This window comes from Syngnathus typhle, linkage group LG1, assembly GCF_033458585.1.
Source record: "Syngnathus typhle isolate RoL2023-S1 ecotype Sweden linkage group LG1, RoL_Styp_1.0, whole genome shotgun sequence".
Lineage (NCBI taxonomy): Eukaryota > Metazoa > Chordata > Actinopteri > Syngnathiformes > Syngnathidae > Syngnathus > Syngnathus typhle.
The window spans coordinates 13884135-13901887 of record NC_083738.1 but is presented as its reverse complement, the minus strand read 5'-3'; the positions used below and the strand labels follow the sequence as shown (position 1 = coordinate 13901887).

General features: G+C 43.2%; 2 protein-coding genes across 7 annotated transcripts in view; both read left to right on the top strand.

Annotated features, from left to right (window-relative positions):
* The window catches only part of LOC133151837 (C-terminal binding protein 1), a 27905-nt gene extending 16906 nt beyond the window's left edge, over positions 1-10999 (top strand). For 5 of the 6 annotated variants that reach the window (XR_009714003.1, XR_009714017.1, XR_009714019.1 and 2 more), the window contains 3 exons: positions 711-876; positions 7065-7146; positions 10861-10999. The gene's annotated coding sequence lies outside the window, so the exon portion shown is untranslated. The other variant, XR_009714012.1, reaches the window with a different exon arrangement.
* On the top strand, positions 10864-17753 carry spon2a (spondin 2a, extracellular matrix protein). The gene is made up of 5 exons (XM_061268157.1): positions 10864-11089; positions 13441-13661; positions 16184-16375; positions 16764-16935; positions 17632-17753. The coding sequence occupies exons 1-5, from the start codon at positions 10864-10866 to the stop codon at positions 17751-17753; spliced, it is 933 nt and encodes a 310-aa protein (XP_061124141.1).

The window sequence follows — 17753 nt, the reverse complement described above, 5'->3', positions numbered from 1 at the left end:
CTGAAGGGAAAAACAGTTCAGTGTGGATCAAAGGTTGAAATATTATTATTGGAAGTTTTTAATGCAGGATACTGCGCCAATGGCTTTGACTGGGAGAAAGAAGAGCATTTAGACAGATCAGGATGTGTGCGCGCGTGCACGCGACTGTGTTTACACTGGCTGCGTGATGCATTAGTCTCCTGCTCGATGACCTAACAGACTTGGATGGATTGTCCCACCAGCTTCAAGGCTGAGTGGATGCATTAACTTGCAATAATTTAAAATGATAGCAGCTACTGAATGACACAGTTGTTACATCACTTTGAGTCCACAGCAACTTTATTTTCCCTGTCACGAATTTATACAAGGCAGCCTGTATAAACTATACAGTCTGTTCTGTGTAAACTCTATTCCATTGACGGCATAGGGAAGTCATTAGAAACTAGAATGACAGTCAGACCTTTGCCAAGGCTCAGCATTCCTCCATATAAGCACCTTCAAGGTTAAACTGTCTACCACAGATTAACTGTGTAAGCAAGCAATGTTTCTTTTTTAACTGTCAGACAAAGCATACATATGTAAAAACAATAAAACCCTTGGCAAGTGAAAATAAATGTCCTCTAATTTGGACACACCAAAACGAAGGGTTAACCCTTTTTTTCTTCCCTGAAATGATGACATGATGAACATTGTTGTTGTTTTTTACCGCTACCTTTGTTTTCTCCACACAGTAACAGTGACGCACTGCAACAAACTCAAGGGGATGGAATGCCCTCAGGAGCGTTGCATCCGGGAATGAGGGTATTTCCCCACAAAATCGAATTGCTCTTCCAAAAACACTTTTGGAACACTCATCCTATTGCTGGCAGGCAATCGTGGGACCACAACCTTTTGCAGGTAATCTATAAAATTGTAATTGCATTTGTTACCTCCTCTCAGTTTACATGACATTCATGTTGATGGAGTGCGCATTGACAGCGTCCCCCCCCCCCCCCCCCCCCACACACACACACTTTGGCTCTTAAACCTTGGAATGATTTAATTGATTCAACTTGGTGGTATAGTGGTTAACTCATCTGCTTCACAGTTAATAGAATGTGGTTTGAATCCATGTTGCAACATCTGTGTGGAGTCTGCCTAATTAGCCATATGCTCCGAAAAACCTAATTGTCCATATGTGTGGATGGTTGTTTGTGTGCCCTGCTTTGACTGGTGACCAGGCCAAAGAGAGCTTCCTAAAGTCTTACCAATGTGAGCGTACACAGGGGATCGAAGCACACACAATGAGCCATATTTTCCGGACTATAAGCCGTTACCTTTTATACAAGCTTTGAACCCTGCGGCTTATAGTCCAGTGCGCCTTATCTATGGATTTTTCATGACTTTTATGATTTGTGCATATTCTCTCATATATGGAAATCAAACACTAAAACACCTGCGGTTTATAGTCCAGTGCTGCTCATATAAAGCAAGATTTAAGCTGGTTCCTTTTATATTCGGGTGCGATTTACAGTCCAGAAATTACGGTACATTATCTTACTTGGGATGTACTGTATTCTTCCACTGTATTGTGACAAAACATTAAACGACGACTAATCCTGTTTAAATGTCTGTTTTTTGCAATCTAAAAAAATGAGAAACGTATATTTCACTTACAAACCGTGACTTTTAACTTGCATCACTTAAATGAAAATATAAATCTTTTCAAGCTAAACTTGGATGCTTGAGTCGCGAGTCTGAAATACGCACGTTTGAACTGTGAAGTGCATGTAAGCGCCCCCGCAAAGACAGAATAGATTATATTTTGTCTCGTTGAAGGAGCACTTCATCACCGACCCGCTGAATTACACTTGTACTGGCCAATGTATGTGAAGCATGCAGCAGACATATGGCCAAGCACAAATAACCTATTGCAACTGTGTCCACAACTTCCCCTCGCAATGAATTACAGTATGTGCTGCTTGTCAGAAGCTACGGCTGTTATCTTATGCTAATCTGCGCAGCCAGCCAAACTCTATGCAATCATGCTTGCCTTTGTACTTTAAAATTATTGCATTCCAGAATAGTGTATTTGAAAGATGGGGCATCTTCATCCAGCATCGCTGCCGTTGGTGTTGGCGCCAATCTCAGAACTGCGAGACATGTTAACCACTCAAGCACCATGCTGGCAGGAATCTCCATTTGGGTTAGGGTTTGCCAAAAAAAAATATTTTGCAGAAAAGTTCAATATATAGAAGGTATCATTCAGATTGACATCATTGCCCATTAACCCCACATTGACAGCCAAGTTGCTGCTACGTGATTGTTTAGACTTCAATGTTATAAATGCAATGAAAATCCAGAAGCCCTTGATTGCTACTCTTGGCAGTATTTTCACTGAATGCTGACATTTAAGTGCAAGAGGCAAGTAAAGAGCTACAGTGCGAGGCCGCTTGCTGGGCCATATGTGCCAACCAGATATATAATTCGAGGTTAAAGTTAAAGTCCCAATGATCGACACGCACCCACATCTGGGTGTGGTGAAATTTCTCCTCTGCATTTAACCCATCCCCGTGTGATTTTGATCCATCCCCTGGGGCAGAGGGGAGCAATGAGCAGCAGCGGTGCCGCGCTCGGGAATCAACTGGTGATCCAACCCCCCAATTCCAACCCTTAATGCTGACTGCCAAGCAGGGAGGCATTGGGTCCCATTTTTATAGTCTTTGGTATGACCCGGCCGGGGTTTGAACCCACAACCTTCCAGTCTCAGGGCGGACGCTCTACCACTAGGCCGCTGAGCTGACTCAATTTAGTGTGTGTGTAACCCACCCCCCGCCTGATTTTGGGTATAAAGATTCGACATAGCATACGTCCAAGTCTCCACTTTGTGCTGCCATCTCGCTATGCCACGCGTGAACATACACGCACCAGGCCGCAGCAGCTATCATAACAGAGCTCAGATTGCATTGCACATGTGGGTGCATGACTTCATTCTTTGCCCAGAAGCTCGTTTCCCTCATTGTATATTTATAAAGCTAATTGCTGCTATGGCAATGTTAGAACGCTCACCCATATACAAAAACATTCTTAAAATACTATTAAAAATGACCAGGCTTTTTTTTTTTTGTTGTTTAGAATATCACTAGTCATCTTATACCATTTTGGCCATACACTCATATTTTTCTTCCAAAGTATTATTGGTATTATTACATAATACAGTTTCATTCATATTCACTTGCTCCTTGGGAATCTGCTATACATTGGAATTTGAATGACTCCACTGGATGCACAACTGGGAAAATGACAATCAAAAAACGTGCCTGAAATGTTTCCCAGTTCAGTGAGCAACAAAGTAACCTGTTTGAGTCTTGCTTTGGAGAATTTGTTTAAACCTCGTTTTCAGGTAAACTTATTAATAACACTAAAGATAATTGTTAAATAAATCTTTTGACTCCGTGATGAAGCGTTGCCCTTGTGAGGGAAAATAAGATCCATAATTTGTAGGGGCTCGTGTGTGCTTTATAGTTGGCACTTGCTTTTTTGGACTTGGAGCCACTCCTAGCTTCGCCCTAGTCGTCATGGTGATGAAATCCATTCTCACTAGAACTAGCAGTACGTGCGGTGGGATGAGATTAGTTGGCATCCAGTCCGGGTTGTATCCCTCCTCTCCGCTGAAATCGGATGCACCAGCACACCTACTACCCTAATGAAGAGAAGCGGTACAGAAAATGGGTGGATGGATGTATTACTGTGCCCAACAAAATGTAACACTTGTCCAGCCATCCACTTTCTGACAGTCAAAAAAAAAGGAACCTGCAGCATGTTTTTCTTGTTTGGTTGGGATACTAACTATACCAGTTTGACAGTTTGACCCTGGAACAAATTCATCAATTTTCCATGATTTCCCATTGGACAATTTGTTTTGAAAGAAGTTAGTCCAACATCCAAGAAGGATTTTGTTGACCTCAGACGTTCCACTCTATTTTTGCGTTGTGCCCGGAGGTTTTGAAGGTTTGTGTCACTGAAGCATTGAACGAATAGATTAGCTACGGTTTTCCTCCGCAATGCTTCACTGACTTGGCCCGTGTGACAATGTGTACACGTCATTGACAGGAAGCAACCCGAGCGCTCGTTTGGACATTTGCCTCATTCGCACAGTCTGGTGCATGTGCGTGTACTGTAAATGACCACAGTGTTCCAGGTAATCATTAAGATCTCAATGCCCACAATTTTGTAGTGGGGTTATTGCAGAGTTCAGATAATGAGTCGTTTTGTGTGTCCACTCATGCATGTACAGACTTGTGTATTTGTACTGTTTCTCATTAGTGTAAGATGCTGAGGTCATTGACACCAATCAGCAAAGTAGCTCCCTCCCTTCATATATACTCCTAACTGTTTTATAAAAACATTTCCACACGCAGCTTCATTTAGCGTGAGCTTTGACATGATGATGAGTGAGGGGCGGCCCATAACATAAAAAAACAAAAAACCCAGAGTTGACCATGTGTGTAGCAGCTGTAGTGACTACACGTCTGACACACGCGTGCGCACACACACCGACCTGAAGAAAAGCAGCCTTTCAGTTGACATCACAGTTGGATCTGCCACATCATTCAGGCTTTTCTTCTCCACTCACTAAACAACTGCTGTCTCCATTTCAAATTTCCCCGACTATATATTCTTAGAATCCTCACACCTGCACATGAATACATAATGCAGAGCAGTGAAGTGCAATGTGGTGTTGATTAACTTGTCAGCAGAGAGAGAAAAGAGGGCTGAAGGAGGAAGGATGTAGACAGTGGAGGAGAGGAGAAATGCTCTTTTAACCTATTTCCCATACAAGGAGAGGTAGCGGAAGAGGAGGGGGAGGAGAAAGCCACAGAAAGAGGTGGGCGACAGTGGGAGACAGCGATGAGAGAGAGAAGGGAGGGATAAAGCCGGTAAAAGTTGATAAGGTTGCGCCAGTGACAGCTTAGGCGATACGTGGAGCTTGCGTCCTCGCAGAGGTATCGAACCGGCCACCGGGCAGCAGCGTGACTCAGCCACTGATTGATTTGAAGCAACACAGGTAGGACACGCACTACACTATAAAATTCGTTCTCTCCATGCACAGACAATTTCTTTTATTCCCTGTTGAAGACGCAAAAAGATCTGCAGCTGCATTTGGAATTCCACTCAAGTGTATGTGAAGTTTTCATGTCGCAGTGTAGAGAATTTGAATAAGTTTTTATTTTAAACTTCATTGTAATATTATACAGAGTATTTTGATTCATGCCCTGTTAGGATTTTTATTTTATTTTCAAAATTCCTTTTCATTTGATTGCATTTGTGAATGGACACACATGCACACTCGCATACTATACTATATGCAAACGTAAACAAACACACACTTGTTTATTTATACCTTTATTTTTTTTTTCAGGGAGAGACAGAGCCGTAGAAGCTCTGTGAGAATCAGGGCTAATGCTGTAGGATGTGATGTGAAAAAATATTAGGAAAAGCCTACAAGAAGAGCTCAACTTTAGAGTTTGTCTGCTAAGAGGGTGTGCACACTTTGCCAACCTCATGTTTTTATTTTTACTTGAATGAAATATTTTTTTTCAAACAGTTGTGCAGTTTAGTGGTCGCTTTATCACATTTATGAACATAATCATTTTTATATCAACCATATGTACTATGTCTGTATTATGTTATCTAATGTATTACAATATACTTATATATATATTTATTATTTCTATATAAATTGCTAGCAGAAGATTAACAGAGATTTGGGGCCCTGTACATACGTATTTCAAAAGAAAAATGTCATTTTGCCCCACACCACGTCAACGCTGCACATTCAAAATAGTGTCCCTGTCAGCCAATGAAAGATCATTACTTTTACTCACCTTGTGGCACCACTCCTTTATTTGTCCTCATTGAGAAATTCAAATATTCAATAGCTAAAATGCAGGCACCCACTCTTATCAATAAATATTACATAATAAAAAGATATATTCAATTGTTTAAACACACGCGCACACACACACACACACACACACACACACACACACACACACATTGCATTTCAAGCTCCACCACATATTGCCAAATAGCGTTCCATGCAGATTTCTTCCACAAAATTTGAATACTGACCAAAACTGTCATTTCAAATATTGTAGCATCACCTTACATGGGAGTATACTTCATTTCAGGTTCCTTCGGTTCAAAATATGTTAGTAATGGAGGCCTTGAAGATCTGTAGTCGTTTCACTTTCCTCTCTGAACGCTTGCCCACTCTGTCATTGTTTCCCTTTCTCTGCCTGCATGAGATAGTCAACAGTTCCAGAATTTAGAGTATTTATCTTTCTCCGTACGTCAGCGCTTGCCAACTTTGATCACATCTGAGGAGGAACGCGGCGAATGACCTTCCTGACATTTTCTTGTTAAAAACCAACATCTGAGCTGACTTTGCGCGTGTGCAAATGTGCGCTTGTGCGTGCATAACTCCTCGCCTGTGTATAAGAGCTGAGGTCAATGTGTATATTATCTCCGCATGACTCTGCCGTAATTACACAGTGAGAGGTGCCCATGTGGCGGCACATTTGGCCCCTCGCCACATCCCCTGCTTTTATTATGTCTTCTGTCTGGATGGAAAGAAAAAAAACACGGTGCGTCTGTGCATAATCAACGTAATAATGTAAGTGTGAAATCAAAATAGGCGTACATTCAAGACTGTGTGGTGCATATACTGTATTTTTTAGCAGCAGCAGGAGTCATCAGTCTGTCATGTCTGCGTGTTGACTGACAGATTTCGGTGTGGCTGTGTGGAAAGTCATGAAAAGTGTTATATCCTGACAAGTTCAAAGGGAATGTCAAAAGACACCCCAAGTCTCATTGTCCAGAATTGGGGTCAATTGATGATTGTTATTGCTGCAGTGGTCACATGACATCTTCTAATTGCCTGAACAGATTTGCCTTTTGCGCTTGAAAAGGACAAATTGCACAGAAAAAGATGCGCTTTGTGTGCGTAAGGATGTGTGGGAGTGGATTTCTTTCAAAGTGCTTGTGATTGATGATGTAAAACAGCCCGACAGCACTGACCTCCTTTTCCATCCTCAAAACAGAGCCGACGGGACAGTGGCTGTTAAGGAAAACCTCTGACTCCAGCTAGTGAACTTTCATCAACCCACATTGCTGAAAATCCAGGTCAGAACTTGTTTGTTGTACTCCGCACTGTCTTAAGATGAAATAAGCAATGGACCATTTCTGCAGTGACGTCTGTCCACGCTGTTATCTTTACTTCTACTACTCATATTTCATAGAATGGCTGGGCGAATATTGTTGTGAATAAAGATGACGGAAGTTTCACCAGGTTTGTAAGCGAAAACCTTTTCCTTTCATATACATGGGAAAGTGTGTGGCAAAATTTAGTTCAGCCCAACAACCACAGGTGAGCGGTTGAAAAAAAAAAGGGGAATCTTGGTTTTGCAAGTGCAAGCCCCCCAGCACACCTGACAAATCGGTGGCTGAAAGTAGATTTCAACCAACTGAAAGCAGGTCAATCAGTACTTTGTGTGTGTCATGGACAGTTCATGGTTCTGCCATGTAGACCAAGTGCCTCTCCTGTGTTAAATTTAAAAGGCAGCTTCCATTCGCCGAGAAGCAATTCAGCTGTGTTCACTCCCACAACGGCGCAAACACCTAGTGTGTCTAACTGTAGGCATCGAAAGGAAATGATTGTGCTTGGGCCAAATTTAGGCTAGGCATAAAAATAGGCCCCCTAGTGTTTGTTTTATTTTCTGATCAAATCAGTAAACAGACAATCAGGCTCTCGGAACTAATTAATAGCAAGAGGTTCAACAAAACTATTTGTTATTTGCCCAAAAAAGTCCACAATGTGAAAATGCCCGTAGTGTCAAGATCCGAGATTAGGGAATGAGTAGATCATTTAGAACTCATCCTAAATTCCTGGAGTGAGTTGTCTTTGTTTTTACAGAGATTTGACCAAGGGCGGGCTGTTCTTGTAACTGTGTTGGCTGTCACAACATCCCGGAATCAGATTGAGGACACAAAAAGAAGACTTGCACAGTTCCCAGAAAAAATGTCCCTGTTTCAAGTTGTCAGGTCCAGTAAAAGTTTGCTGTAAAACTGACAAAATGAAAGAAAATGGAAAATTGTGAAACAAAAGTCAACTAGATTTTCAAACAACGGTTTCTTTAATTCGCGCAGAATAGCAACATATACTGTACGTTGTTGCATCTCATCCAGTAAACCTCAGTGATGCCCGGCATGTGGTGCCACAATGCTGTAATACAACGAAGGCATGCAGCTCTAAATTCAGACTTGCCCATATGCCCTTTTCCCGTCTGCCCCACTCGAGGATCGAACCCGTACTGTCACCGCCTGCTAGCTAAGCAGTCAGCACCCTGTGGGAGGTACAGAAAGTGAAGTTTTATGTACTACTGTGCAGCCCATGGCATCCATTACATCGGTATATTCTATAATTACATTTTTCAAAAATCCCCAATATATCACGAGAACGAGACATAGTACATAATAATATAGCAGCATTCTTCACAATTTACCTTTAGTTATTAATCAGTACGTATTATTGCATTAGCAAGATACAAGTTGCAAGAGACGGAGAGCAGAAGTCATCACATATCAATTTAAAAACACGATTAAGTTGCTATGTCATGAGTTGAGTTTCACAAAAGTGACCTTCTAAAGTTAGTTTGATCACTTAGCATCTCACCTTCTCTACTTCTCCCACAGCCATTGAGATGGTCACGTTCTTTTGCGTCTCCGTCCTGCAAGCACTTTTACAGCAGGCTCTTAAAACAGTGCTGCACGCACGCTTCGTGGAGCCCGGGAATTGATAAAACACTCGTCACATGCAGGCCTGGACTCTAGGGGAAAAAAAGTGTCAAGACTTGGGAGTTTTGCAGCTCCGAGGGCCAAGTAACACAATCTGACCCCTTGAAATAGACCTTGGGGACAATGTGCACACGCGTGCTTTTTTGTGTGCTAGTCCACTTGACCAAATTTAACTGAGGGCATTCTGCAGCTGCTCCCAGGTTTAGTTATAGTATAGTAGCGCACCGAAACGGCACAGCGGGCTGTCGAAGGCTGTCACTCTCCTGTTTCTCCATCTCATGCACACACATAGTTAAAAGACTCAAAACACGGGCTAATAATACAGCAAATACGATTATGGAATGAATGAAGCCAAAGAGAAGATGGGGGAGGGTGATGTGACGATGTCAATCACACGACTGTGTAAAAATAACAACAAATTGTATATTTCAGCCTAAAACAGTCATTTAAGCGGATAAAAAGTTCCAAATATTAACGATGGACACTCAAGGCACAGCAAAGCAGTGGTTTTTCCAAAATGATTTTCTTTACGTTGGGATTCAATACAAGGCACAACAAATCTGTACACTTGTTTTTTGTTGCAAAATTCAGAAAGGCCAATATTCACAAAAGCAAAACTTAAAATGTCTCGTTCAATTGCCTAACAAAGTTTATTTTGAAGTTTGAGGTCACCCAACTCATTATTTATTATATTTAAACAGTGACAGGCTAAGGGAGGAGGTGTGAAAAACGTAATCAAGTCACAAATGTTCTGCTGAGGGAATGAGTAGTACGGGTGCATTGTGTATGGTTTGCACGTGATGAAAGGACGAGCTGACCTAAATATTCAAACTTCAAAGATAAACTCTGTCTCGCTACTCTCCTTTTAAAGGAAGTCAGTACGAGTCTGACTTGGCGGCCAGCGCGTGGTCAGTCGCTGAGGTCAGTAGAGCAGCACAGCAGACTGGATTTGCGTCTATCATTAGGGATGCGATCCATGTTGTCTTATTTTGGTATGGCTTTAACACCAGTGTAGGCACACACACACAAACACGCACGCCCATACACACAACCATGGGCAATAGTGGAATTTTAAAAAAGGCAAAGCAGTTCAAACGGTTCACGGAGCTTAGATAAGATGGATGAGGTCGGTCTTTTATGAGCTCATAGCGACATTTCTATGTCAAGCCACCGATTGATTGTCCCGTATCGGTTACCTAAATGTTCATGATGATATCATCTATTTGTGTACATGACAATTTTATGGGGTGTAATTCTACAATAATCCCTTTCTAGCTATTTTTGTATGGGATTTTCGGCTTGTCCCGTCAGGGGTAGCCACAATGAGTCACTCGCATGATTTGTTTGGCAGAGCTTTCACGACGGGATCCCTTCGTGACACAACCCACTGGAAACAGCAATGGATGGGAAGTGAACCAACAGCGTCGACATACACTTTTTTATACATAGTATACATTTCAATACGGGTCATAATTTTCTCTTCTTTATAACAATTATTGAGTTTGTCCGTATTTGCTGCAGCTCCTAAAATATTTCTTGATTGAGGAGAAAACTAAATAGTTGGCTTGTTTTGTGCACATAGCACCAAACAACTGGTGAACACGTTTTATAAGTTCCTATACATTAGGTCCAGTCCCATCAAAGTAAAAAGTGTGTGTGTGCGTGCGTGCGTGCGGTCATGTGTGTGCGCGCACACACCTCTTCATTCAATTTTAGCCCAGCCAACATTTCATAATTGTAGCCTATAATAGTTAACAATGGCAGTTATATTTAATTCTATTTAATAGAGAGTTTTGACTGTGAGCAACAGACTAATAAAGTGGGATGCAAATTCTACCTCAAGCCACTTTAATGAGATGTTGAGTGGCCATTAAATGAAGTTGGACAACAACAGCTGACTAACAAACAAGACAATTAAGAGTTTCAAAACAGGACATCAAAACGAGCATCTCTAGAGATTGCGAATGTCTTTGCAGAAATCCCCTGATTCTCAGAAACAATAAGTTAGTCAAGACACATATTTAACCCGTGTGTTTCTTTCAGATGATGTCATCACAACAACTGAAGAGTGCTTGGCTGTGGCCGCTTCTAGTCGTGCTTTTGAAGCTGTGCCTCACTTTTGCTGATCCTCTGCGGCCACTCAACGGGAGCGAATGCGCAGCCAAAGGCCCTGCTTCCTACATTGTGGTATTTACGGGCCACTGGAGTCCACAGGCCTTCCCAAAGCAGTATCCATTGTTCAGGCCTCCTGCACAGTGGTCCAAACTCATAGGTGAGAAGTCATACTGGCATTATATAGTACTTTGATCTTTGAATAATTTGGTAGTTTTATGGCTTGTGTCACACTGGTGTCGTATCCTGGCTTCAGCCTCCCTGTTGAGATTTTGAATGTCGCTTGAGTTTCCCCCGGCTTCCTCCCAAATGATCAAAAGTTGCCTCTCAACCAGCAGTGTCCTAACCTGGTTCTGGAGGGCCACTGTCCTGAGTGATTCAGATGACTCCCTCCGATTCAAATGATTAGGGTTGTGATCAGTCTTCTTCAGAGCTTGCTGGCAAACTGATCATCTGAATCTGCTGTGTCGGAAGAAGGAAACTAAAATATGCAGCTCAGCGGCCCTCAAGGACTGGAGCTGGACATCCCTGCTCTAAAGTTTAAAGACGAGAGTGTAAATGCTCGGTGGTCAACATGTACCATCAGAGGTGGCAAATCCAGGTCCACATTAGAGTTGAAGCACCTGTAGCTAAAAAATCCAGTGTGGCATGCTTTTCACTTCTGGCCCTTGATTTGCCAATACTGGCCCTCGGTTTGGCAGGCAAGCAGTCCAGTGTTCCTGGCTCTTGCCCAGAGTCAGCTGGGTTAGGCTCCACCTCACCCCTGATTCGAAGAGGGCTATAGAAAATGGATTGATGCTTGCTTTTTACCAAACTGCTGTGTCTGCTGCCTCGCTTCTCCACTTACACCCGATGCAAAATCCCCACTTTACCTAATTGAGTTTGTTCCATCGTAGTTGGTGACATACCACCTTCATCCTTTTCCAATCCAAACCATTCCGATTGCCCGCTGACTGGTGTTTTTGCTCTCTATCAAGTGTCACTTTATGGCCTTGCTGTCAGCACGCACTTCTGCTCACAGACACGAGCAGTGGCGGGATGTTAATGAGCTAAGTGGTGAATAGCAGACGGCCTAAACGCTACCAGATGGATTTCTGTGTTTCTCTAACTGTCTCCTGACTGTCCAGCCATATCTATGATAGTTTTCTGTTACCCTTCCTCCCACCCACACCCACACATTTCCACTGGTTTACCACAGTGCTGGGGATAAAGAGTGCAGCAGAGGTTTGGGGCTGAGAGAAGGTGGGTGATGACTATCGGGGCGTGGTCGGGTCAGAACTTTCCTCAAAGCTCGGAGCAGAATGGGAAACAATTCAAGCTCATCTCGGCTCCTTTTTCCCTTCCAAATACAGATGGATGGCAGATGTTGATGCATGTGTGTGTCCATGTGTGTTTGTGCCAGACCACGGTTGTGCGTCAGTGCCTGTGGCGACCGTGGCTTGCTTCGGTTTCAGCCGCACTGGTCCTACCTTGCCAGAAGATGATGGCCTACTTATTCCATGAAGAGGCAGAAACCAGAGCTTTGGTGGCAAGAGTGTGTCATCAATGGATTTAAGAGGGGACAACCCATCAAGATGTTTGGAGAAGGGTTTAAGGCTCCTTTAGTGACGGGACAAGGACTGCTCTGGGTGAATGAAGTGTGTAAAAAAAAATAATAATAAAAAAGGGATGCCTTAATTTCTTGGCGGGGTTTAAAAAAAAACATGATGGGTTATTGAATTTCAAGGTCTTGATGCCTGTGGGAACCTAGTTAGGATGGAAATGCAATTATGGGCACAAGTAATGACAGAACGGGGAGTAACGGGATAGTGTGTGAAGTGTCCTGGTCACGTTGTGTGTGTGTGCGTGTGCGTGTGCGTGCGTGTGTGTGTGTGGCTTGCTGCGCTGTGTGCATTAATACATGTGTCAGGAGTGTTTAAGTGTGACTGCGTGTGCTTGTGCGTGTGTGTAAACCTTGCAAAGTGAGGTAAGGCAGAACCATCAGAGCATTTGTCAGCGTGTTTCTGGCTAACCCTGCTCTGGCCCTAAAACCACTGGGTTCCGGTCCAGTGCTACCGTGTTTTTTTTTTTTTTTCAATAAGAAGCTTCATTTTAAACTAAATATGAGTCCCTTCACAGATAACCAGGACGACATCTGAGAATGTGAAACAAATGGTTTAGTTAGTTTGCAAAAAAATATCAGTAAAGTAAGGCTTTTTAGGAATTAAAGACCTGCGAACCACATGGACTTGAACATCTTGACAGCCAAAGCACATTGGTTTTATCCGTGTAGATGAAGAAAGTATTCAGAGATATGCATTTAAGCTCTTTTGGGGCGGCGGCGGGGATTATGTGTTTAAATGCAGGAAGCTGGAGGCAGTCATTGAAATACCTACAGACTCCAGCACGGTGGAAGTGATCTCAGCGTCTGGCAGAGGCTCTGTGGTCCTTCACTGACATTGGGATGCATTCCAAAGAATAAGAATCTCACTGCTGTCTTCTCTTCTTTCTTGTGTGTCTTTCTCACTTCAGCGGTGAGCCATAATCGCCATTTTCGGCTCTGGGAGGAGGGCGCTAAGGCCAGCGAAGGGGTGCAGAACTTTGCCGAAGTTGGCGTGACGGTGGAGCTGATGAAGTCGGCCAAAGAGGCAAGGAGGAGACGCTCGGTCGGCACCATGTACCGGACGGCCGGCATCCCAAACGGAATCGGGCACAGCTCCACAGAGTTGCTCATGCTTCCCAGGAACTCACTGGTACTTGAAGTCAAACTCATTCACAAAAGCACACGCATATGCTCAGACAGCGTTAAAAAGCCACATTTCCTGCAAACGGTCCAGTTCAACCGGGCCCCAATCCAACTCCATATAAAAGATGACGAGGTAGAAGTAAGCCTTAATTTGTCGGATCTTGAAAAAACTCGGTTATTGACTGCTTGCATACGCATAACCAACTACAAATGTTGGTGCCACGTGCTGCACAACATGACTGTGTTCCACTTAGTTGGAGGTCTGGGTCAAGGACACCTCTCTGGCAACAACACTCTGTATTTTGATCTGCTCTATCCATTGAGGACTTCAATCTGTCAGTTCTTAGTCAAGTCCTTGTAACCAAGACTGTGCTCCAAGAAGTGACAGTTCTCTGAAATCCAATAAGAGAAATGCCCTGGGGCACCCCCACACCACTTGAACGTGCCACTGATTTTTATAATGGTGCCGAATTGGAATTGTCTGACGCTCTTTTCTTGGTACCTGTCATACATTTTGATAAATTAGAAAAAGAAAACGTATTCAGTCCTACAGTGAACCACTTGAGCACCGATTTCCACCACCCAATCAGGCTGCTGGCCCCGGAGCCACAAACGCCCACGTGCATCCTGCACAGTCTGGACTCCGACGCCTGTCCCATTGAATTCTGTCTGATTGTCAGATGTCTTTAACGCAATAGTTGTGGCGCCTGCACTCAATCAGCTTTCTTTTGAAATTACATTACAATATAAATACAGCTAATTTCTTGGAAATGCTCAACCATCTAGCACCACTAGCGGTTTTGCTTTCTCTGAACTATATTTAGATATGAAGACTGACACCAATCTGATTTTTGGATGAGCAATAAGAGGGCTCAACCATAAGTCTGCAGAGATTGCGTAATACCTCAGGAAATAGAAATGACTACACTGTGATGCCTCTTTGTGTACACAGGTCTCAACACTTGTGTAATGTCGCACCAGTGTGCCATCGTCGGATAGTGTTACGGCATTCCTAAACAGCATAAGTACCTGGAATAAAATGCAGTGCTGTTTGAGCGACTTAGCCTACCGGTGTAATACCTTTAATTGATTGAAGTAACAATATATACTCATTTTGCATCAAAATATTCCCTTAAAAAATATCATTTGATACAAGCAAGTGCCACCATTGTTGTGTGATGTCAGACTTCTGCAGAAATCAGGGTAGCTCAATCAAGTGTCAAATCACTGTGGGATGAGGATGGCAAATTTGATTTCCTGGCTGCAACTTTGGTTGTCACGGCTTAGCTGCCGTACTGAAAAAAAAATTGCAAAGGTCAACCGGAGACTCTTCTGTGGCTGGGAATGCATTGGAGTGCACCGCTCATAAATTATTTAACAATAAAAAAATATTGAATCTACACAGATAATATTGAACTAAAACACCATTTTGTGCGTTGCTTTATGTTGTCTCATGAGTAAGATGGATAGTGGTGTGTTTTTAATCAATGCTATGTGCCTGGTGACCTACATTATCTTTATTGGCCGCCAGACCTTGGGAGCCCTGAAAATCATAAACAATCCCGCTGGAGCACTTCGTTGTTGTCAACTTATCATCTGAGGCGTCTGTCGACCGAGCCGAATTCTTCTAGACCAGAGGCGGAAAGGCAATGCGGGTCAGACAGTTGTGCGGTTTGTAGAACATGACAGAATGATGAGTGTCTGTTGACTGCTTCATCTGTTATTCAGCTTTTATGCAAGCTTGTTTTTTAGGCTATCCTTCTCCAGCCATGCACAAAGCCACAAATACGGTGTCTCAAACACGGATAGTACGACATGTCTCCATAAACCTGATGAGCTTCTTGCTGTTGTTTTATTTGTACAATTGCCGTTGTGAGTCACACTGGGCACGAATCACGAGGTAAACATCTAGCTAGTGGAAGAGTTTTCTTCCGGGAGAAAAAGAAAGACCTTGATTGGTTCATTGACGATGTCAGCATGGCTCCTATTTTCAGCTGTTCTTCAGATATAAAAAGGTTCTGCAGGTTTCTGGGTGTGAGCCAGCCCAGCATGTGCTGACCCCCAGGCTACTTCCTGGATGAGGTCATGAGCTGACGGAAAACATTCATCACACAGGCAAACCTGCATAGGAACCTGTGTGCGGGTCTTTCTTTTTAATCATTGGATGAAGAAATACAGTCGAGGTGGTTTTTACTTTGGCTTGCGCACGTGGTATCAACATGTCTCCCCAGGGCATACCTTTTGCCAGGGCCAGTAAATCCTAAACACGTCCGTCTGTCAGACTTGTTTCATCGAGAAATCGTCAACTGCAAGATCAAAGCGTACTGCTCCTGACCCACAGATGGAGATTCATTCTGAATCTGGTCGGTCACTTGGTCCCAAGTAGACTGTAAATGCAAAATGTGAAAATACGTCCTTTGCATCTGCACAAAAGAATTCAAGCAGTTTCTCTCACCTTTACAATTAAAATGTGATGACAACATTAGAAGCACATACCTGAAAAGCATATTGATGATCATATTGTTTCAGCTGTCTCTGATGGTGAAGATGATCCCCAGCCCTGACTGGTTTGTCGGCGTGGACAGCCTAAACCTTTGCGAGGGCGGTCACTGGAAACAGGACGTGACCATTGACCTGCAACCTTATGACGCCGGGACCGACAGCGGGTTCACTTTCTCCTCCCCTAACTTTCCCACCAGTCCTCCAGAAAACATCTCAAAGGTAAAGTAGGGTCTTAAAATGGTTACTCCTACAAAACAGAGATTTGACAGCGGTATTACGTCTATCGACACTGGTTCTTTGTATTACAGCATTTGAGAATATATTGCAAACAGTATACAAAGAGAAGTATAGCCATTATTTCCAATGTTTGACAAGATGGGGTCAATGTCTCAACTGCTCGTATGAGAAATAGATTGAGAAGTAGGACTTCAGCAGATTTCCCCTAGAAGTGAAAGCTTGGCAGAACTCACCAGACCTGAAGTCATATAATAAAAAAAGACCTTTCTTATATAACAAAAGGCATTTAAAAGTTGGCCTCTTTGACATTTGTTGGCTCGCTCAGTGAATTATGCCTGACGGTATGTTTTTGTTTCTATGTGTCTTTCAGATCACCTCTCAGATGCCAAACCACCCCGCCAACTCCTTCTACTATCCACGCCTGAATGAACTTCCACCCATTGCCAGCATAAAGATCACGCGGCAGAGCAGATCTCTTCACCGCCAAGTACCCATGTCCAATCACATCCTCCCAAACTCCATCACTCCCCGGAGATTCTCAGGTGAGCCCTCGTTGTTGAGATGATCAACAGCACAGCACACACATAATGATCATGTATCTCCACCAACAATTGGAAATATCCTCCACCAAAGCAGATGTCTGCCGTAGTACCAAGATAGACCTGAGGGAGGCAGCAGAGTGACACAAGGCTGATACTGGCTGCCGGAATATAGGAAGAAACAGCACTGTTGCCAATTTACCAACTGCCAACTTAGCCACTTGACCCCTCTACAATTTTGCAAAAAAGTCATATAAATTTGCATACAACAAAATCGCTCTTATCACACCCACAGCATTAGAATATTTTTTTAGTGACAGAAGAATCAGGGCCTGCTGTGCTTTCTGTGTGGAATTTGCATGTTCGTACCCATGCTTTTTTTTCTTGTCAGTATTCGGTTCCCTCCCACATTCCAAATTAAATTGACTGTGTGTGAAAGGTTATATGTTCATACCAACCATTCAATCATCACTGGAATTGTTGCTTGCCATATAAATGCTCAGGTTTCCTACAATAATTACGAAATAATTCAGTCATTTTTATGGATAACAAGAATCTTGTTTTACTACCTCGTCGAAAGTGGTTCAGTTGCAGTTTAATCAATATTTATCTGTTTTTCCACTGACATAGTAACTCCACTCGACTGTGAAGTCTCTCTCTGGTCATCCTGGGGCTTGTGTCTGGGGCCTTGCTCTAAAGGCGGCGTCCGCCATCGCACACGCTACATCCTTCTACGGCCGGCCAATGCTGGCGATCCTTGCCCTGAGCTGGAGGAACAAGCGGAGTGCATACCGCACAGTTGCGTGAAGAAGCGCCACTAA

What these genes read in the sequence shown, in the direction of transcription:
- spon2a (XM_061268157.1), top strand. Translation starts at nt 10,864, where the DNA reads ATGTCATCACAACAACTGAAGAGTGCTTGGCTGTGGCCGCTTCTAGTC. An exon ending in ACAGTGGTCCAAACTCATAG is followed by an intron (nt 11,090 to 13,440) that starts GTGAGAAGTCAT and finishes TTCTCACTTCAG; the next exon opens with CGGTGAGCCATAATCGCCAT. An exon ending in CTCCAGAAAACATCTCAAAG is followed by an intron (nt 16,376 to 16,763) that starts GTAAAGTAGGGT and finishes TGTGTCTTTCAG; the next exon opens with ATCACCTCTCAGATGCCAAA.